General features: G+C 40.0%; 1 protein-coding gene across 1 annotated transcript; it reads left to right on the forward strand.

Annotated features, from left to right (window-relative positions):
* Positions 1–11,553: 11,553 nt before the first annotated feature.
* LOC128466959 (olfactory receptor 6Y1-like) lies at positions 11,554–12,489 on the forward strand. Its single transcript, XM_053448478.1, has one exon. The coding sequence runs from the start codon at positions 11,554–11,556 to the stop codon at positions 12,487–12,489; it is 936 nt and encodes a 311-aa protein (XP_053304453.1).
* The last annotated feature ends 10,221 nt before the right edge of the window (positions 12,490–22,710 follow it).

Genomic DNA, 22,710 nt, shown 5'->3' on the forward strand with positions numbered 1-22,710 from the left:
GAATTCCATAGGCCATGTTTGGTTCCCCATATAATTATCCGATATGCATAAAAAATAAAACTTTTATTGAGAACGTTGCAACAATCAGGAAAGAAGAGCCTATAGAATAGTAATTGGAAGAAATAAATAATTAATATGCCATTTTTAACAATTCAAAATCTTCAAATGTTTGTATATTTTAACTTATGCATAGAACAGTGTTTTTATAAAACAAAAGATAATATTACATACAGCAACACTCAATTGTTGCGTTTTGGTGAATGGTAACACACAAAGATTGAGCACATATTCTAAGCTTGATTTTTATGTAAAAGGTTGTGGTTTGGGGTGGGGTGTATCAGTCTATAGCTGAATAAAAATAGAGATTAAAAATTATCTATGAACATCATGGTGCACTTGTATTGGCACACAACTTTGTTTATCCCCTATCCAATCTAAAATGAGGTATAGGGTGAGATTCGACTTGGGGTCTATTCCTCTCATACTTTAATGTAGTAAATGTTTTAACTCATGATGCCTCCAAGCAGGGCATAGGGTGAGGGGGTTATTAGATAGATTAAGTACTCACAGGTAGGGATCTTAACTCAACTGACCAATTGACTCTTTAGTTAGCAGACCCAAAGAAGCCATACTTACCTGCAACAAACCCTGTCATCTCTTCATTTGCGGATAAAAATTGTATTTTGAGGGGACTGTTATGAAATATATACTTTCCATTTGCATTAAATTTGTGTATCTCAGCAGTATAAGATTACTGTGTTACTTTTTTAAGACTTTACGACTATGTGTTTGTCATATACATTGTGCACCAAAACTGGTGTTGACTAAATTAGGTAAATGCTTTTTGTTTGAAGCAAAGTAGCAAAAATCAAGAATTATTTAAAATGTGATCAAAAAACAAAATCAACAAAAAAGAAAGTATAACCAACGATTAGTACATAATGGACGTATAGATTACTAATGCTTTTCATTGCTACAGGAATCTCCAGAGCTTGCCATTGTGCAACTTACTTTCCTTGGAAACATATGGTTCTCACTATGGGAACTGCACCATGTAATCATAATCTGTAAAATGGAAAAAGCTACAACCATGGGAGCCTGACCTAACAATAAGTGTCAGCTTATACCTGCTTTTACTTTTACCACATGGCTGCTTAGCTCCTTTTAATAAGAACATTAAAAGAAACAATACACACAAATAGAAACATTTAAATATATTTTAAAATGTGAGTCGTTTACTAAAATCATCCGTGAAAGATACATACCAGTTGTGTAACAACCACGGCCGCATGGGGTCATAATTGCAATACTAATTACAACTACTTGCATCCTTTATAGCTACTCTCCTTGCATGCCAAAGGCCTGCGACTTACCACTTTAGCACTTGCACACTGTGCGAGCAGCCTTGCTTTTACCACTTCCACTGTTACTACCGCCCGGTGCTGGTCCAAAATAGTTCCCTGGTACGGTGAAGCAGAAACGCAGTGAGGTCATGTAATTTGCAACAAAGAGAAATCTGCGGGTGAGGTAAGGGGGTGTTAGAGAGAGGGAGTGAGCAAGCTAGTGAGTGGGAGTATATATGAATGTATGTTAGAAAGAGAATGTTTGTATAACTGTGTGTGTTATCATGAATACTCTAACCCCCTACCTGTACCCCCTACCATTAAAAGGAACACAGAAACAGAATTCGATGGCAGGTACAAACCATTCAGCCCATCTAGTCTGCCCATTACTGATTTTAGACGCAGGTCTTAACCAATACTTGATCTTGTTTTAGATTCAGGATAGCTTTATGCCTAGGACACAATATGTGTAGAACATTTTTTAAAAAACCACAATATTTGTACCCACAAACCTAGAAGTAAAACAAGAACCAAACCATTATAGAGTGCTATGTAAGGGATCCCTGTGGCCCTCTAGAGCATAAGAAATGTGTATATAGGGCATTACTGTACTTAGGCAATATTGCTAGACATAAATTGGGTTATTGTTCATCAGTGGCACCTCCTCTGTAGACAAAATCATCCTTAAAATAAAAAAAAATGCTTTTTTTTCTATTTTAGCATGCATGCTTTTTACATATTGGCACTAATATTTTTTGTGTTTTATGTATTTTTGTGGTTTCAAAAGAAGACCCTACTTGTCCTGAAAAAAATCAAAACTATCATTTATGCGGGCAACAATGATTTACCAAACATATTAAACATGGGGGAGGGGGATTCCAGGGAAATTCACGTTTATTGTTTGTACAATATACATGTATTCAACATAAAATCATTGTTTAAAATACCACTAATACTGACTAATTTTGATTTTGTATGAATGCATGTCATAGTATGAAATAACCTGCTAACCTTTTTTATCAGATACAATTTATAACATGGTACTGTAAGCATGGTTAAAATGATTCTATAAAACATATGAGATAAATAACTCACCATTACTGTGCATCAATTGATAATATATTTTATTAGTGTAGTGAATATTCAAAACTCTGAAGAGGTCTTATACAGAATATTTGGCTCCAGATAATCGGATCCTGAAACTCAGTGGAATGTAACACAAAAGCCGGCATAGTTTTTTTCAAGAAATTGCTTAAAAGTTCCATACCTAAGAATTGAATTTCATTTACATTTCAAGCTTTTATACTGTGACTAATTAAGAGACTGACAATATATACCCATTGGGAAAACACATGTAATCATCAGGAAAAAAGTCTCACTTGCACAGAAAATTAGTAGAAATTCTGGCAACTATTTTATGGGGAAAAAACTATTTCAAATAGATCTCACTTGGCACCATTTTAACCACCTATACGCCAGAGGGGCATATAGGGGGTTAAAAGGCATATCATGGGGCACAGTGGCATATAGGCGGGTATAAGACATGTCTGGAGGCAGAGTGGCATATAGAGGGTTAAAAGGCACATCATGGGGCAGAGTGACAAATAGGGGGGTATAAGGCATTTCAGGGGGCAGAGTGGCAAGCTTGGGGGCAGATGTACATAACTGGAGGGGCAGGTTTGCAAATAAAAGGAAATAAAAGCAAAAAATATTTTTCTCAATCATAGCTTTTATTAAATATGAAAAAATAGTTTACATGAATTAACATTTACTAGTAAAACTTTTTTCCTATAGGGTAGTTTTATATTCAGGCTTTTTCTTTTCTTCCTAAATTAATATTTAGATTTTTTTTGGGGGGGGGTCGACTTATAATCAGCAAATTGAGCAAATATGGTATTTTACTGGGGATTTTTTTTTTTTTTTTACACTAGATAACATTTTGCTAACAAGATTTCATGTGTTGTTATTTTGTGAAGTCCACCAACAATATTAGTGGATATTGTAATGGTTGAAAAGTAGGTTTAAATACTCACTACTGCACAAATAAAATAGTGTTATTTGTTTACACAATGCACCCATATAGTGTAGAATGCTTACTGCCTGTTGAGCTCATTGTGCAGAGGAAAAACCTGAAGCCTCACTAGGCCTTGACTTCATGAGTTGCTCAGATCTACCTTTAGCTGTGTGTGTGATGACCTTAAGAAACAACCAAATACATAACATTGATGAAGACCCTTCGCCAGAAAATATAAGAAGCATTTTAAGAGTGTATTCAGGCTATTGCTTCTTTGTTAAAGAGGTACATAACAGAGAACCTAAAAGAGCTTGGTGAAATGAGCATGTGTGAATTTCAAGTTTCACATAACGTGGTTGCAAACAACTGCCTACCTTTTTAGTCAGAGATTGATTTCTTCTGCATCAAGACTATAGTGTCACATCCACCCAGGATTTGAACCACTGGCTAATAAATCTCATGAAAGTGTTCAGGTGGCAAGCCTGCTTTGGTTCATATCTAACATCCATTGTTTCATGAGCAGTCCACTTAGCAGGCTATTTAATCCCCTGACATCTTTTCCATGGTTTTCTCTGGCTTGTACATGGTGTATACCGGACCTATGGTCAAGGTAACCCATACTTGTTAACTCTCCCAATTTTGCCTTACAGTCCTGATTTTTGAGGCACTGTACCAGCAAAATTTTGTACAGGCATGCGTCCTGGCTTTTGCGTCTCTCACCTCTTGTTACGGTGTCACCCAATTTCGTTAGTGGTGTTAGCCCTTCAACAAGCTTTACTGAGTCTCCACAGCTCAGTAAAGCTGTAGTTGAAATGCACATCTTCTTTCTCCTGACCAGGACTTCTGGAGTGTTTCCTCAACATAGCCTCTTCCGCCCTTTTGAGCAAGTGCTCCGTGAGGCTGGTACCAGGGAGGAGAGGACAGAAGAAAAAGGCAGAAGAGGCAAGAGAAAAAATAGAGCAGCAGAAAGGGAGACAGTGTGTTAGGACTAGTTGTGTATTTTCCCTTCCCTTCTACATATAATTCAACGCAAGAACAAGAACATTCCTCCCCAGATATTTGAAGATCTTTATTATTTGAGTAATTTGTATTTATGTTCACATAATCACATTGAGAGTGCTCCAGTTCTATTTGGTTTCTGCTTGAAAATAGTGACTTGGGTTACCCACTTGAACTAATATGGTGAATTTCTGCAAAAGGGCCTGGCCGCCAGGCACACCCTCTCTCCTGACTGAAGAAATGGGGGACAAGGTATACTTCAAGGCTCAAACTGGGCTAGGCTTCCCCCCAGCTTACTCCAATAATGAAAACACAACACAAAAGTATGTTTTGGATAAGAAAAGGCCACAACCAATTTAATTATTAGAGTCATTGTCACACCAAAACCTGAAAACAATAAACGTAGGTGTGTTGACAAAGACAATGACTCAAAACAGAAGCTCTAAACTTGCCAAGTAATCCAGGAACCAGAGCCAAATACCATTTAGGGAAGGGGAATGTCCCGATGCCCCAGTCCAAGAACTACCAGCCAAGAACCTTCCACCGGATGTTACCCCCTGGATACCCGACAAGCTGCCGGCCCTTAGACTGTGACAAACTCCACACACAACTTCCCAGAGTAAGAAATAAAAAAATTAGAGGAGGGATAGAGGTACATGCAACCCAGGTATGCTTTCCAAAATTGTCTCCCATTCCCAGGAAACCAACAATTTAAATAACCTAACCCCAACTCCTCCCCCCTAAATTCCCGCCAAAGTCCTACCCCTCCTCTGCACACTAGTCAAGGCCCACTACAGTCCATTCTTGCCCCCCTGGGCTTCATTAGCGCACTGGGACTGGGTGGGCACTGGCAGATGAGGGGCAAATGCTGTTACTGTTATACCTTGTGTTTTCATTGCTCTTTGTTTTGACTCATTTATGGGGTCAATGCGGGGTTCTGTTGTTGGTACAGACTGCTATGTATATGCATGGCACTACACAGGTGCAGTTATCATAAGCAAACCTTACCAAGCCTGTTTAACCCTTTCATTTCTAATACATGTTATGTACCTCTAGTCCTGCGCTATACATTATTAAGCACGCTCACTTGCCTTTACATGTTATACTGTTCATGTTACTATGTCTGCACTTTTACAGAGGTTCATTTGCCTATCCAAGCGTGTTTACATTCCCTCGTTCCCGAGTTGGTTCTGCTTTCATTTGTTTTTGCTAGGGACAGAGATGGTTGCATTAGGTTTTAGGGGGTTTGTTGAGGTGGTCCTGATTTAAGTATAGTACTCAAAGCCGCTATGTTTTTAGCATTCTATGGATTTATGGAAAGAATAAAGGACCAGCCCATATATGTCACTGTCAAACAACACCTCAATATGTCTTCAGCAGAATCTCCTGAGTACAGAGATACCACCCAATTCAACTTGGAATTTTGACAGCCCATGGTATTTCAAATGCTAGTTATAAATCTTACCATGCACCAATTCTACCCCCAGCCTTTGTCAAACTTTATGGTTGTATTTTTTACATTTTGTTTACACACATTTTACTTCATGTATGAATTAACCGCTTTTGGTATATGTCGCTGTCACCTCAATATTTGTTCAGCAAAAGTACAGTGATACCACCCAATTTAATTTTGACAGCCTGGACCGTGTGATAATATTACATACCGTCATGCCTACCTGCAGCCAATAGTGGCCACCCTTCCCTCTCAGAACCACCCTTACTACTACGTTTCTGATCAGCTGAGCCAAGTTACCTGGGTGTAGCCCTGCCCTTACATACCTGCTCTGCCCTTCAATCAGGGCCTTTACATTAGCAGTGTAAGCAGCTACTCATAGCAGTTTCATACTGATCTTCTGATTCTGATCATAGGTCTTTGGTAACCCTTCTTCTGAATACTTGATTTGGCTTGTCGACTGTGTCCTTCTGTTACCAACCTGGCTTGTTTTTGACCACGTTTTATAGCCTGAGGGCTTCCTGCCGTGCGCCCTGCCTGAGGGTCTCCAGTCCCTTTGCCAGTCCAGCTACATATCCAACTCCAAGGTGGCTGTCCAATATCTGAGTCTAAGGAGACACCCAGCAACAATGTTCCAGAGACCTTTCAACCTGTGTATTACCTACAGCCTGTCATGGTTATTTGGGGGCTAAAAGGCCACATTTGGAAATTGTGCATTTTTCAAGTTGGAATTTTGACATGTGGTCATCCTGCTCCCATGAGTTATTTGGGACTTTGTTGAGACCGGCACATTCACTTTACCCCATCTACTCATATTTAGACGCCCCAGGGTATTTCAAGTGCTGGTATTTTAACTTTTCCCATGCACACATTTTACCTCCAGCCTTTGTCATTTTTTTTCCCCCACACACATGAATTTACAGCTCCTTGTATACGTTACTGTCAAACAACACCCCAATATGTGTTAAGCAACATCTCCTAAATGGTGAACATCTCCTGAGTACAGTGATGCATGGGTTTATCGGGTTACTTTGCGAAGTGTGCATTTTTTGGAATTTCAACATCTGCTCAGTCTGTGTACTAGTTTTGGGACATCTTTGAACCCAGCCAATTTGATTTTCCCCATCAAATCATAAATTTTTTAAAAAAGACACCCCAATGGGCATTTAAAATACCAGTATGTTAACTAATTTCATGCAAGACTTTTTGTGAAGATTTAGTGCTAATTTTAGGACTTGTTCATAAAAAAATCCTGGCCCAGCAAATCCTTGGCCGGCAGAGACTACTGGTCTCTCTGCTACAGCAGTTAAAGGTCCGTACGAACGACCAATAAAGTCGCTTGTACAGACCTTTAACTGTTATAGCAGGGAGAACAGTACATGCTGGAATCTGGGTATGCCTGGGCATGATAGGATTGTGATTGCTGTTAACAATTATATATATATATATATATATATATATATACACACATACATACATACACATATATGTATAACATGTATGTAACAGCAATCACACTCCTATCAAGCCAAGGCAGCCAGTACATGCTGGAACCTGGGGATGTTAGAAGTGTGATTACAGCCTCCCTATGCCGTGCTACCCCCCCTTACACATCCATGCTATCACACACACACACACACACTCATTCACAAACATTTAAATACTCATTCATTACATTAATCACACATACACACACACGCTCAAACCCCCCACCCCTTTACCTGAACTGCAGATCTCCCACTCGCAGACTTCTGCAGGGGCCCGGCTGTGCGAGCAACTTCTCTGGCCCCGCCCCCAGAGGAAGGAGGGGGGAGGTAGAGTTACGTGAGGACTGTGCTAGCTTCCTGTTTCCTGCTGCTAATAGCAGAGACGCTGCTCGCGATCAAAGCCCGGCAAGCAGCACGGCCGAAGCAGAATGAGGTCTGATTAGAAGACGACCTCGATTATAAGACGAGGGGTATTTTTCAGAGCATTTGCTCTGGAAAAAACCTCGTCTTATAATCGAGCAAATACGGTATATATATATATATATATATATATATATATGTATATATATATATATATATATGTATATATATATATGTATATATATACAGTATCTCACAAAATACTTTACTATATCTCAACACACTGACATTACTGTCTAAACCTTGGCAACAAAAGTGAGTACACCCTTAAGATAAACTTGGCTTAATACAATACATATATTTAAGGGGTATGACAAGACAAGAATTGACAGACTGAGACAAACGGATACATTAAGCTTACAATCTTGAACTTGATAATGACCCCAAATACACCTCCAAGACGACCACTGCCTTGCTAAAAAATCTAAGGGTAAAGGTGATGGACTGGCCAAGCACGTCTCCACACCTAAACCCTATTGAGCATGTGTGGGCAGGGCCGGCCCAAGACAAAATGCCGCCAGGGGCGAAATTTAAAATGCTGCCCCCCCATTATCTACCCTTCCTCTCCCTGCCATCCCCACATTATCTACCCTTCCTCTCCCTGCCGCCTCCCCCATTATCTACCCTTCCTCTCCCTGCCGCCCCCCCATTATCTACCCTTCCTCTCCCTCCCTATTTATCCCCCGTACTTACCTTACAGCAGTCCTGCGGTGAGTCTCCCTGCTCGGTCTCCCTGCATTACAAGCTGGCACCGAGCTAGAGGGCTCGCAGAGGAGAGAGGGTAGCCGAGCGGGTAGTGACAACTTGGTAAGATAAAACCACTCTGCGCCCCTCTCTCTCTCTCTTCTCTGCTTTAAAAAAAAAAAGGGCTTGGGGCAGCAAAGTGCTGCCCCTTCAAAAGTGCCGCCTGGAGCAGTTGCCCCACTCGGCTCCATTGTCGGGCCGGCCCTGTTTGTGGGGCATCCTCAAATGGAAGGTGGGGGAGCGCAAGGTCTCTTACATCCACCAGCTCCGTGATGTCGTCATGGAGGAGTGGATGAGGACTCCCTACCTATGAAGCTCTGGTGAACTCCATGTCCAAGAGGGTTAAGGCAGTGCTGAAAAAAATGGTGGCCACACAAAATATTGATACTTTGGGCCCAATTTGGATATTTCCACTTAGGGGTGTACTCACTTTTGTTGCCAAGGTTTAGACATTAATGGCTGTGTGTTTAGTTATTTTGAGGGGACAGCAAATTTATACTGTTAGACAGGCTGTACACTTACTACTTTACATTGTAGCAGAGTGTTGTCACATGAAAAGATATAATAAAATATTTACAACAATGTGAGATACTGTGTATATATATATATATATATATATATTAATATTGGTATTGCATTTTTTTGTCTAATTTTGGTGTGTTACTTTTAATAAAAGTGTGGTTTTTTGTTTTTATTTTTGTATGTGGGGGGTCATTTTCCGTTTCAGCCAAGTGAATGCTGAATTTTTATTTCAGTGCATCCCTACTATCCGGGCCGGCCCAAGGCAAAATGCCGCCTGGGGCGAATTTTAAAATGCCGCCCCCCCCTTATCTACCCTTCCTCTCCCTCCCGCCCCCCCTGCCCCATTATCTACCCTCCCCCCCCGTACTTACCTTTCAGCAGTCCTGCGGCGAGACTCCCTGTTCGGTCTCGCTGCCGGCTTGTAATGCTGAGCGCCGGAAATCTTCCGGCACTCAGCATTACAAGCCGGCACCGAGACCTAACAGGGAGACTCGCCACAGAGGAGGGAGAGAGGGGCGCCGAGCGGGTACTGACCACTCGCCGCCCCTTTCTCTCTCTTTCGCTTTTTAAAAAAAAAAAAGGGGCTTGGGGCGGGGAAGTGCTGCCCCTTCAAAAGTGCCGCCGGGAGCGGTTGCCCCACTCGGCTCCATTGTCGGGCCGGCCCTGCCTACTATATACTAAGCCAGACACTGAAGTGGTAGGCCTATACCACATCAATTTTTGGCTTAATATATAGTGAAAGGGGTTATGCTACATTATTGTCAATGTCTGGCTCAAAGTATAGTGATAGGGATTATGCTGTACCACCATCAATGTGTGCCTCAGTATATAGTGATAGGTGTTATGCTGTACTACCGTCAATGTTTTCCTCAGTATATAGTGATAGGCGTTATGCTGTACCACCGTCAGTGCGTGCCTCAGTATATAATTATAGGTGTTATGCTGTACCCCCGTCAATGTTTGCCTCAGTATACAGTGACAGGTGTTATGCTGTACCACCGTCAGTGCATGCCTCAGTATATAATGATAACAGTTATCCTGTACCACTGTCACTGTTTGCCTCAGTATATAATGATAACAGTTATCCTGTACCCCTGTCAATGTTTGCCTCCGTATATAATGATAACAGTTATCCTGTACCACTGCCAATGTCTGGCTCAGTATATAATGATAACAGTTATGCTGTACCACTGTCAATGTCTGCCTCCGTAAATAATGATAACAGTTATGCTGTACCACTGTCAATGTCTGCCTCGGTATATAATAACAGTTATGTTTTATCCCCGTCAATGTCTGCCTCAGTATATAATGATAACAGTTATGCTGTACCCCCGTCAATGTTTGCCTAACTTGTGAGGCTTCCATAAATGCCGCAGGGCTGCCGATCACTGCAGAAATTTAAAAGAAGTCTGTTCATGTAGAGGCTTTGTCACAACCACAGTGCATTATATGGACTTAATCGTGAATTATTTTCTCACCCATATTTATCAGTGAAGATGAAATATAAAATATTATAAGAGGTTTGGCTAGTAGTACAAATAAGCAACTGTCTTAATCAAATAACCTCTATTCAGGAACAGAACAATTTAATAAATAACTAAAATTGACTGTGTGCAAGCACAGTCAAATGCCTAATTTTGTCACAAATATATATTTTTTTGCGTGTTAACCAAAAACTAGAGGATTTGCCCTTCCTCTTGTAAATGCTGAGCGCAAAAAAAATAAGGAAACCCTCCACATGTTGTTGTACCCATTAATCACAGCCATCTCTTGTTATTTTTGGTTACTTTTACCTATTAGTCATTCATGTGTACCCTCCTATACACAGTCCCTACCCACTTTTTCTCATCAAGTACCCCAAATGTCTTGTAATGGCGGCTACACCTGCACTTTTGCAATTTGCTTTCGACACTATGGTCAAACACAACACTAATGATATATGTAAAATTAGTTGGTTAGTTAGTTATGTCTAAAGGGATTGCCAACTCTCTTGATATTTAAATGACATTCAAATGCTAAAGAAAGCATTGCTATTTAACGGTATAGAGCTATAGTCTTTCAGCATTATTCATTGCATTCCTACATAGCTGTCATGTTACGAAGGAAATTGAGAAGGTCATATTACGCCTTTAGCAAGACTCAAAAAAATCACTGATGGTAGTAACTTGTATGTTTATGCTTTGTAATTTCCTCTAATTATGTCTATGTTCAGTAAATGTTATTCAATATTATTAGTGAAATGATCAACCCACACCAGACTGTTAGATGTAGACTCATCTAGCATCGAGAGATCATAAAGTATCTGTTTCATTAATTAATAGTATTGTATAGTAGATACAGATGTGTATATTACTGGTTTGGGTGCTCTCATGCTTACTACATAGTGGACATTTAAAATTAATCTACGCCATGTATGTTCACAATCATATATATTATTTTTTCAAAAAATAAACACATTTTATTCTTGAGGCATTTAGTACATTTTAATTACCGTATACTAGTATGAAATATGAAAGATAGTATAAGATTTGGTTTACTTTTATAATTACAGATATAATTCAACATGAAGACATGAAGGTCAATCAAAGTGAGCTTGCTGAGTTCATACTCTTGGGATTCCCCAGTAGCAGGGAGCTGCAGGTCCTGCTCTTTATGGTCTTTCTAGCCTTTTACTTCCTCACTATCACCACCAATATGTTCATTATTTGTATTGTAAGGCTGGCACCTTCTCTATGGAATTCTCCAATGTACATGTTTTTGAGTCATTTCTCATTTCTGGAGATTTGGTACACCACTGTCACTGTCCCTAAAATGCTATTGGATTTTGTAGCGGCCAACAATATTATAAGTTATCAAGGCTGCATTGCCCAGATTTATTTTTTTTTTGCACTGGGACTCACTGAGCTCTTCTTTCTTGCTGTAATGGCATATGACAGGTATTTAGCTATATGTCAACCTTTACGTTACAACGCTATTATGTCAAAGACAGTATGCAATCAGCTCGCCGGTTGGTCGTGGCTTTGTGGCTTTCTAAGTGCTTTTCTGTTGATTATTCCAAGTTCCAGGCTCCTATTCTGTAGTGCAAAAACCATTAACCACTTCTTTTGTGATTTCATACCTTTGCTGATCATTTCCTGCAATGAAACTTTGGTGACTGATATGGTCTTATATGCTGTGGCTTGGGTTATAATATTCTATTCATTTTTTCTAACCACTGTCTCTTATTGTTACATTATAAGAACTGTCCTGAGACTGCCTTCTAGAATAGGGAGGAAGAAAGCCTTTTCCACATGTGCTTCACACCTGATTGTTGTCTTGACTTTCTATGGCACAATCATTTTTATGTACATCCGCCCAACAACCCAATATTCCTTTAACATGGATAAGGTTGTGTCTGTGTTTTATGCAGTTGTGATACCTCTTTTAAATCCCCTGGTATACACTTTGAGAAACAGGGAAGTACAGCAAGCAGTGAGAAAAGCTCTTGCAAAAAATATATTTGTTTAATGTAATTTCTATTTTTCCTAAAAATTATTATTTGCAAAGGATTTTGGGTAACAGTGCATAGAGTGCCAAACTGGTGAAAACACCAACATTTTATAACAATGTAACCTATAATATCCTAATATTGGCCTATTTTTTTTTTCTCCAAAAATGTCCATTATTTCCAAGAAAATACATTAACGTCTTAATTTATGTTTTTCATCACTTTTATTTAATCACATTTATTGTATATTGTCATCTAAACTTCTTTATTTAAAGAAGAGTTGTCACATTCCAGATTACCCCAATCATACCCTAGCTCAGACACATTACTGACTTCCATGCCTATACTGCTGCTTGGGGCTCTGCCATTCTTAAGACTACCTAGGTTGGAAGATTTTGCAAGAGGAGTCTATTTCTGCTCCAGTAATCCATTACATTTATTTATATAGTGCTAGCAGATTCTATTACTACAAAGTGTGTAAGCTGACAGTGTGTTATGATGTGCATGTGTTTTAGTTACAGGGAGGGCACTGAAAAAAAATTATGCATCCAGGCAGTGTTCCCTCTAAGCTGTGCGCTTGTGCGCGCGCACATAGCTTTAAGAGGGAGCGCACACGAACAAAAATTGTGCGCGCAACCAGTAGCGTATCGAGGGGGGGGGCGGTCCGCTACTAGTTGTGTGCACGGCACCCCTCCAGAGACAGACAGTAATGTCCGCCGCTTGAGGTGCAGGCTCGGTTAGAGGGAGATCAAGGATCTCCCTCTAACCGTCTTAAAAAAATCAAGGGAGCAGGAGGTCTGTTAATGCAGACCTCCGAACCTGCTCCCTTGCGATGCGCGCGGCAACTGATGTTGTGCGTTGGGATTTCATGTCATATCCCGGCGCACAGCACCGAAGCCACGCCCACCACCTCCATTGCACTTGAAGGAGAGGACACAGAAGAGGAAGAACGAAGAGGAGGAAAAGTGACAGCGACAGAGAAAAGGTAGGAAAACATTCTGTGAGAGTGAATTAGTGTGTGAGAGTGATGGGTGTTATGGTGTAGTTGAAACTGAATGAGTGTGTGTGATAGCATGGATGTGTAAGTGTGTGTGGGGGGGGTAGCATGACATGTAATATAATCATATTCTTATCATGCTTAGGTTCCGGCATGTACTGGCTGCCTGAGCATGATAGGAGTGAGAGTGAGTGATAGGAGTGAGATTCTGTTAGCAATTATATTTTTTTGTTCAATTTTGGTGTGTTAACCACACCTTTATTAAAAGTAAGTAACACACCAAAATTGGACAGAAAAAATCAATAACAATATTAATATATATATATGATTGCTAACAGCAATCCCACTCCTATTATGCCCAAGCAACCAGTACATTCTAGAACCTGGACATGATAGGAGTGTGATTGCTGTTTATTATATATATATGTTTGGCTTAGTATATAGTGATTGGGGTTATGCTGCATTATTGTCAATGTCTGGCTCAATGTATAGTGATAGGTGTTGTGTTGTACCATGGTCAATGTGTGCCTCTGTATATAGTGATAGGTGTTATGCTGTACCACCGTCAGTGCGTGCCTCAGTATATAGTGATAGATGAGGGCAAAGGTTTAATGGTAACATCAGAAAATATTACTTTACGGAAAGGGTAGTGGACGCATGGAATAGCCTCACAGTGGAAGTGGTAGATGTTAATACAGTAAAGTCATTTAAGCAAGCATGGGATAGGCATAATGCCAAGCTAGATATAGGATAAGAGCAAGTACTAAAGGAGAGTACTCAGAGGTTGGGCAGACTGGATGGGCCTTCTGGCTCTTATCTGCCGTCACTTTCTATGTTTCTATGTTTCTATGTTCTTCTGTACCACTGACAGTGTTTGCCTCAGTATATAATGATAGCAGTTATGCTGTACCACCCTCAATGTTTGCCTCAGTATATAGTGATAGCAGTTATGCTGTACCACTGTCAATGTTTGCCTCACTATATAATGTTAGCAGTTATGCTGCACCACCGTCAATGTTTGCCTTAGTATATAATGATAGCAGTTATGCTGTACCACCGTCAATGTTTGCCTTAGTATATAATGAGAGCAGTTATGCTGTAACACGGTCAATGTCTGCTTCAATATATAGTGATAGGTGTTATGTTGTACCACCGTCAATGTCTGCCTTAGTAAATAATGATAACAGTTATGCTGTACCCCTGTCAATGTTTGCCTAACGATAGAAGCTATGCAGTTTTAAAGTGTGTGTGTGTGGGGGGTCCCACATACAGGATCCGCCCTAGGTGCCAAATACTCTAGGTACGCCCCTGCGCACAGCAATTTTTCCCAATTTTTTTTTATCCTTTATGCGGCCTGGAGCCTCCGCTCTTGATTTGCTCATAATTTACTTATTCAGTGAGAATTTCACCTTTAAAAAAAACATTACAGTAAGTAATACTGTTGTGTAACTAATACTACATTATCACACTATAATGTAGTGTTATTAACCATGAGCGAGCTGTACCAAAAATATAGAATAACGATTTAAATTTAACATTTGCAGAAGCATATTGTGCACACAAAATTTTGGCTCTGGGAAAATGTTTGCACAAGAGAAAATTTCTGCGCACACCACCTAAGAAAAATTAGAGGGAATATTGCATCCAGCTGCCACTAACCCTATGTGTCACAATATGTAGAGATGTAATCACGGAAGTGGAACCCAGATGCAGGAAGGAGCACACTTACACGCTATCAGAGGTCTGGAGAAGAAACAGAACTATAGGGGTGTAAGGGGCCCTAGGATGGGGTGCACCAGAAAAATGCAGGTGGAGACCGGTATCCAGGTAGAAGACTGGAGTACAGGAGTACACGGGAGAGCGACACCACGATAAGGATAGCCGGGTCTGGTACACGGGAGAGCAACACCACGATAAGGATAGCCGGGTCTGGTACACGGGAGATCAACACCACGATAAGGATAGCAAGGACTGGTACAGGGGAGAGCAACACACACTGTCAGGATAGCCGGGTCTTGTACACCGGGAACAACAAGGAACATAAGGAGTAAGGCACGAAGGCCCAAACGGCACAATAACTGAGCACTGAATGAATCTCAGTGCTCCGGTTTTAAATTGCCCGCTAGTGGACACTACGCCTTTGACGGGGAACACATAAAGTCGTGTGAGGGGGCGCGCACGTCTGGTTTGCCACAAGTGGAGGATGAGGTGCCGGATGCGATGCGGGACCTGCCGCTACAGACGAGCAAGCACCCCGCAAAGTACTGCATACCGTGACCCTGACAGTGGGTTAGCCACAAGAACGAATGAAAAAAGGAAGGCAGATATTTGGAATCAAGGAGGTTGGCATGCCAGAGGTTATGATGCCTGCAAGAAGGGACAGAGGGATGTACCCAGAGTGGTACGGTGGTTCAGTGGGGAGCGAGTATCTGTTCGCCTCGTTCTGAGGTATGGACCTGACACTAAGCTGGGTGGCTGTGTAAGTTTAGTGTTGTTGTTCCATCTAAAAAGAATATTCTATTTATATTAGTTATAATAAGTAATGATACACAGTACTTCTACACTTAGTTCTATTGTCAACACTTGTTTTCCCCATGCTGCTGTCTGTTTGATCTGTATAGAAAAAATAAAATGCCCACCACTGTCATTGTTTTTTTGTTTTGTTTTTTTTCACCAGTTGTAACTATCTATATTATTTTTTACTAAATCATTTTGTTTTATAATTACTAGAAAATACATTGGGTTAATTATTCTTTGGTTATTTTGGTTAATAATAACCTCTTTGTGGTTATATAATTTGAAAAGTACTAAATCATTTTTTTTGCACTATTTTATTTTGTATGTACAGTTGCACGACATCTATAGATGCTTTTTATCAATTCTGAAATAATGAATAATGAATTACTTATTAATTAATTACTTATAAACATTTTAGTTTGAATGCACAGTATCTATAGATATAGGTAATTAATTAATTTAGAATTGACAGAAAATATCTGTTCACATATGCACACTTGTATAATAATGTTTCCTAATAGCCATTTGAGGCCTCTCTTTTTTATTAAAATACATACCTAGTATTTACATGGAGATTTAAGTTGTTCTGTATTAGTAGTGAATATATGTAATATAAAAATTAACCAATAGATGTCAGCAAATCCTTACAAATGCATAGTCTTTACAATGTTAAATAAACCAATTAAAATTTTGATTTATTACATTTTTTAAAAATGTTTCCCAGAAAGGCTTGTGAATGGGACAAGACTAGCCAGGGTAGTAAATTGCCCAAACCACATTTGAAAGACAGAAAGTTCTTATTTCACACTTATACATAATAACTTTTTATACAACCCACCTAATATTTATTCTGTTTAGCATTTCTGCTGCTAGAAGTATTCTTTTGGAGTATTTTTTAACCCTTTAAGGGCTATTCGTTTTGTACCCTTTGTGACAAGACTATTTTAACACTTTTACGGTCCTTGTGTTTAGCTGTAATTTGTATATCTCCCAATAAGTGTACCTACTCAAGTTATGTATTGTTTTGTTTTTTTGTTTTCAGAACAAGAAGGGAATTCTGCAGATGTTATTTTTTTATCATATTGTCTAATTTCCTATCTAAAAAAAAATATTGTGAAAAAACAAAAGAGCACCTTTTCTCTCATATATTTGAAAACTCAATCACTTATCTACAAAAGCTGATGGAAAATCTACTGTTTGTCCTGAGTTTAGAAATACCCAATGTTTTTTTTGTAAGTTCTAGTTTAGGTATGGATTTACAGCCCTTGGTACATACCACTGTCAATCAACACTCCAATATGTGTTCAGCAACATCCCCTGAGTAAAGTGATACCACCCAAGCATGGGCTTGTCAGGTTGTTTGAGGGCTAAAAGGTAACATTTGGGAAGTGCACATTCTTTTTTATTTTTATCTGGTCAGTTTGTGCCTATGCCCCATTTGGGACATCTTTGAGCCCGGCCAATTTAATTTACCCCATCAAATTATTATTATTATTATTATTATTATTATTATTATTATTATTATTTTAAACTTTTTTATTGTCACTGGGTAGAAAAACCAAAATACAAATTGACAGTAAGTCACGCAGTAAAGTGGAAAGAATACAGGAGTACAGCACTTCCATAGAGGCCATGTAACTGCTAAGGATACAGTGCTAAACAATGGAAAAGCATACAAACGTCGATTGACGTGACTTGTATCATACTGCATACAAAGTAGCTACAAATTAAAAATGACATGCCAAGTGACACAAATGAAGTTTTCCATTTTTGTTGTGGGAAGAAAGAAAGAAGAGTAAGGAAAGAGAAAAAGAGAGAGCAGGAAGGGAGTAGAGGGTAGATGAGGAAGAGGGGAGTGGAGATACCACCGCGACAAAAGTCATTCGGTAATCACAGGTACAACAATGGGGAGCCAGCTACAGGTAGGAATTTAAGAAGCCAAGGATCCCAAATGGCCGAGAATTTGTGCAACTCGTCACGCAGTTTTGCCGTGATGTGTTCCATAATGATGAGATTCCAGATGGCTGATCGAATGTCGGTTGAAGTGGGGGGTGAGCCCTTCCACCTTCTCGCAATAGTAAGCTTGGTCGTAGCACATATTCTGTGTATAAGTTTGTGGTTGGACTACGTCAATTTCGGCTCCTCCATGTCAATAACTAATAAAGCCACCTCTGGGGAACCTTGGAGGGGTATGTCTAGTGCTTGAGAAAGATTATGAAACGTTTCTTGCCATAACTGCTGGATGAGAGAGCAGGTCCACCATACATGGAGATGAGTTCCTGAAGCACCACAGCCACGGGAACAATTCGCAGTGGAGGTCGAGAATATATGAGAGAGACGTAGGGGAGAAAGGTACCAATGTGCCACGACTTCGTACAGCCTTTCCTTTACCACAGTGCAGACCGTGAGCTTATGGACGTTGGACGCCGCTTTTCCCCATCTTGCAACTGGAAAGAGTTGGTTGAGATCTGAATGCCAGCGCTGTCTGTAAGACGGTGGATCGGAGTATCGAACTGTTAAAAGATGGCCATAATACGTAGATATAGCACAATTCAAACGTTTATGTGACACGAAGCGTTTCTCGAATATTGTCAAATCAGCTAGAGTGTGGTTCGCTAGCATGGCTAGCAGAAAGTGTCTAATTTGGAGGTAGTGAAAAATTTCCGAGGGAGGTATGTCCAAACTCTCACGCAGCAGCTGAAACGACACAATCCCCTGCTGGCGCACCAAAAGGCCTGCCCTCACCAGTCCCCTATCTAACCACCACTGAAAAGCTCGAGGATCCAAACCCGCTGGGAACTCTGGATTATAAAACAAGGGGGTCAGACAGGAGAGCCATAGGACAAGCGAGGCACGCATCGTCGTTAGAAGACGGGCTGAAGACCAGGTCGAGGTATCCATCCACAGGAGGTGACGCAGCTGACCAGAAGTGAAGAAGCCTCGTTCAATATCCACCCATGGAAAAGGCGCGCAGCCAGGTAATACAAATAGAGGTGCGGAGCACTCAGTCCTCCCTTGGATCTGTGCATAAACATTGTGCGTTGATTAATTCTGGCTCGTTTAAAGTTCCACACAAAACGAAAAACAAAAGATTGAAAGGAGTCCAGGTTGGGTTTGCGGATGGGGATAGGAAGTGCTCGAAACAAATAAAGAAGTTTAGGGAGAATCAAATGATTTTTTTTAAAGTAGACATCTCATGACTATTTGAAATGCTAGTATTTTAACTCTTTCCATGACAGGATTTTTGGGAAGATACACTGCTAATTTTACATATTGTTGGAACTGGATGGTTCCCCTCATGGTGACTTAACTGCATAATTATTTATAAATGTTTGGGGTTTTTTTTAATTATTTTAATTATTTACCATTTTTTATATTTTACTAATCACATTGTGATTAGAAAGCTGGGTTCCATTGAGTTGCATGGTTGAATGCAGTACCTGTAGAAACCCTCTTGAGAACTTTCCCTCTTGAACTTGTTTATTTTCTTAAAGGAGGCCACTCTTGCAGAATGGTCACAGTGCGCCCTGGGGTGGGTTTTCGGTGTCACTGAATGCCTCGCTATTGAGAATTTTCTGCAACACCGTTTAAGCTTAGGAGGTGATTGTTGATCGCCTCCTAAGCTCTTTTAAATCAGGGTTTGATGCCTGGGGGCTGCTCTTGCCATCGTACAATCTATTAGAAAGTTTGATGGGGTTGAAATACAATGTAAAGGATGCTTGAGTGAGGATAATATGATTGTAACAAGGTTGATGTGAAGAAGTGTGTGGAGATCTCGATGCTGGAGGGGGATTGTTTGTGGTTATTAAGGTATGTATTGTATGCTTCTCAAGATTGTTACTTTTTTAGAATAAGTAGGGTGAACTCTAAGAGAACAGATATTCTAGAGACTGAGCACAGCATTGGTAAAATCCTGAATGATGTGGGGGGGAAATTGCCAATGGTAGAAGATAGATACAAGTCATGGGAAACAGAAGGGGAGAGTTAGAATAGTATTTGGAAATAAGGGCATAAATGGGGAGGTGCAGTATTCTGTCCTAACGGTTCATGATAGATTGGAGTGGTGAAAATAGAGAGAAGAGGAGATCAGTTAGCATGAATTGGCAATAATCCTGATCGGATATCACTTGGAAATTCATCAGTATTTGGTTGATTTTTTTTGTTGTGGAAAGGATATATTTAGAGATACTTTTCAGGTAAACGTGGTCTTTTGGATAAATTGTTTAATTCTCAACAGTGATGTGATATATGAGGAATTGTGGATAGAGGGGAGGGGGAATAATGAGAAGCCAATTCTTGGTGATATTGAGCTCAAGGTAGTAGGATGCCTCTGAGGATGCAATTTCAGAAAGACAGGCAGGTAAAATGTCAGACAAGGAAAATTTGCATATCATTGCGTGACTTTACATTACATATTTTTATATAGCACCGGCAGATTCCGTTGCTCTGTTACAACAGTCTTAGTAAAATACTTTCAGATCACAAACAGTAACAAACTGGAGTAACAAACTAGTACAAAAGGAGAAGAGGACCCTGCTCTTGCAAGCTTACAGCTTAAAATCTAGTTGGTGGTTGAGGGGAAAGTGAAACAGTAGGAGTGGACTGGCTGGATAGGGATGAGTTGGTCAAGTTAGGATGAGCTGTAGAGACTGTTGGTCATTCAGATGGCTTGATTAAGATGCTGGCTGAGAGTGTTAGGAAGAAATGTTATACACTTCTTGAAAATGTGGGTTTTTAGAGATTATGGGTAGATCACTGGCAGGGAGTCCTCCAAGTTCTCAAACCTGGAGTCCCCTGACAGAAAGTGATCTATGTAAAGGAGGTACTGGAATCTAGAAGAGATTGGTTTTCTGAGAAGATGTGTAGAATGGGAAGAGTAGAAACCTCAGAACAAAGCCCACATTGTGTAAGTTAATTTGGGAAGGAGGAAAGCTGAGGTATGGGAATGGAGTATTTGGAGTACAAAGTCATTGGGTAACATGATTTCCTTGTCAGACTCTTGGCAGTATGAGAGCACCTTTTGAAGTTTATGGTCTGTTTGGAGTGCTATGGCTGAGGTAGAAGCATGTACTACAACAGCAAGAGCAATGTCATCTAGGATTAAGCCATTAAAGATCATGCTTTTATTTTTTGCAGTGCTCCTGTTTAGGTGTAATTTTCTTCTTTCTCATTTAGTGAACACAGAAGTTATATATTGTTACATATTGTTTTTTTCATAACAAGAAGGGCTTTCTTCAGATACCATTTTATGATCATATCATCTAATTTCCTATAAAATTAAAAAAACAATTAAAAAAAGCACCTTTTCTCACTTTTGTTTAAAAAAAAATCTACAAAAATCTACTTTTTAAATAAAACCTGCTAAATAGATTCTACTATTTGTCCTGAGTTTACAAATGTTCTAACATAAATACTCACACACATTATACTTTCGGTATACATTTACACTGACAAACAACACCCTAATTTGTGTTCAGCAACATCTCCTGATTACACCCATGCATAGATTTGTCGGGTTGTTTGGGGGCTAAAAATTCCACAAGTGGCCATCTATTTTCTTTTCATTTTGACATCTGTTTAATCTGAGCCCATTTCCTATTTGGGACATCTTGGAACCCAGCCAATTCAATTCACACCGACAAACCATACATTTTTTAAGCTAGACATGCTAATATTTTAACGTATTCAATGCCAGGATATTTGGCAAGATACGGTGCTAATTTTAGTGCTTGATTCTAAAACAACTCTTTTAATATATATATATATTTTGACTTTTTATTGGAACTAGATGGTTCCCCTGATGGTGACATCACAACATAGTTATTTTTAAATGTTACTTATTTTTATAAATTTTTTCAATTTTTTTTTTTTTTTTTTGCGAATTACATTGTGATTAGTAAGCTGGGCTCCATTGAGTTGCATGGTTAAATGCAGTACCTGTATTCAGGTACCAGATATCTCAGGAGGGTTTGGAGAGACCCTCTTGGACACTTGTTTATTTTTTAATGGACATCGCAATCTTGCAAGAGGCACAATCTCTTGCAGTGTCGCTTGTGACCGCTCTCTGGTGCTTCTTGGGGTGAGTTCTCGGTGTCACTGAATACCTTGCTATTGTAGCATTTTAGGTACACTGTTTAAGCTTAGGAGGTGATCATCGATAATATGTAACACTGAGTGGACCCACAATGTAGGAACCTGGAAGCCAAGTACAAACAGGGCCACAGACAGCGTCTGGACTGGGGCGAGCAGAAGGAGCAAAATCAAGCAGAGGTCAGCAACTGTAAAATCAGACACATTGTGGTCAGCACAAGCCGGGGTCAGCAACAGGACAATCAGACAAATACAAAACGTCAGCCAGGCACAATCTCAGGCAAAGCATAAATGTTCTCAGGATGTTTAAATAGCATTCCTAATCAAAACCCCACCTCTGGGGTAGGAATGAGGTGTGGAACACATTTGGAGTCTGTACCTTTAAAAAGGGGTGTATAGAACCTGGGACTGCAATATTCCATACAACAGGAACATTATACTCGTGCATGTTGGTGACACGGTAAGTGTTTGGATGGCTTCTCGGGACACGACTAGCATGTCTGGCTGTGGCGGCAGTTTGGGAGGTAAGTGTAGTGACAGATTCCTTAGACTTTCTTGATCAGTTTTACCCTGTAAACCTTTCACCATTTAGTAGTCCTTCTCTGAATGACTATATCCTTCTGGAGATGGGGGTTCC

The sequence above is a fragment of the Spea bombifrons genome, chromosome 1 (assembly GCF_027358695.1).
Source record: "Spea bombifrons isolate aSpeBom1 chromosome 1, aSpeBom1.2.pri, whole genome shotgun sequence".
Taxonomy (NCBI): Eukaryota; Metazoa; Chordata; class Amphibia; order Anura; family Pelobatidae; genus Spea; species Spea bombifrons.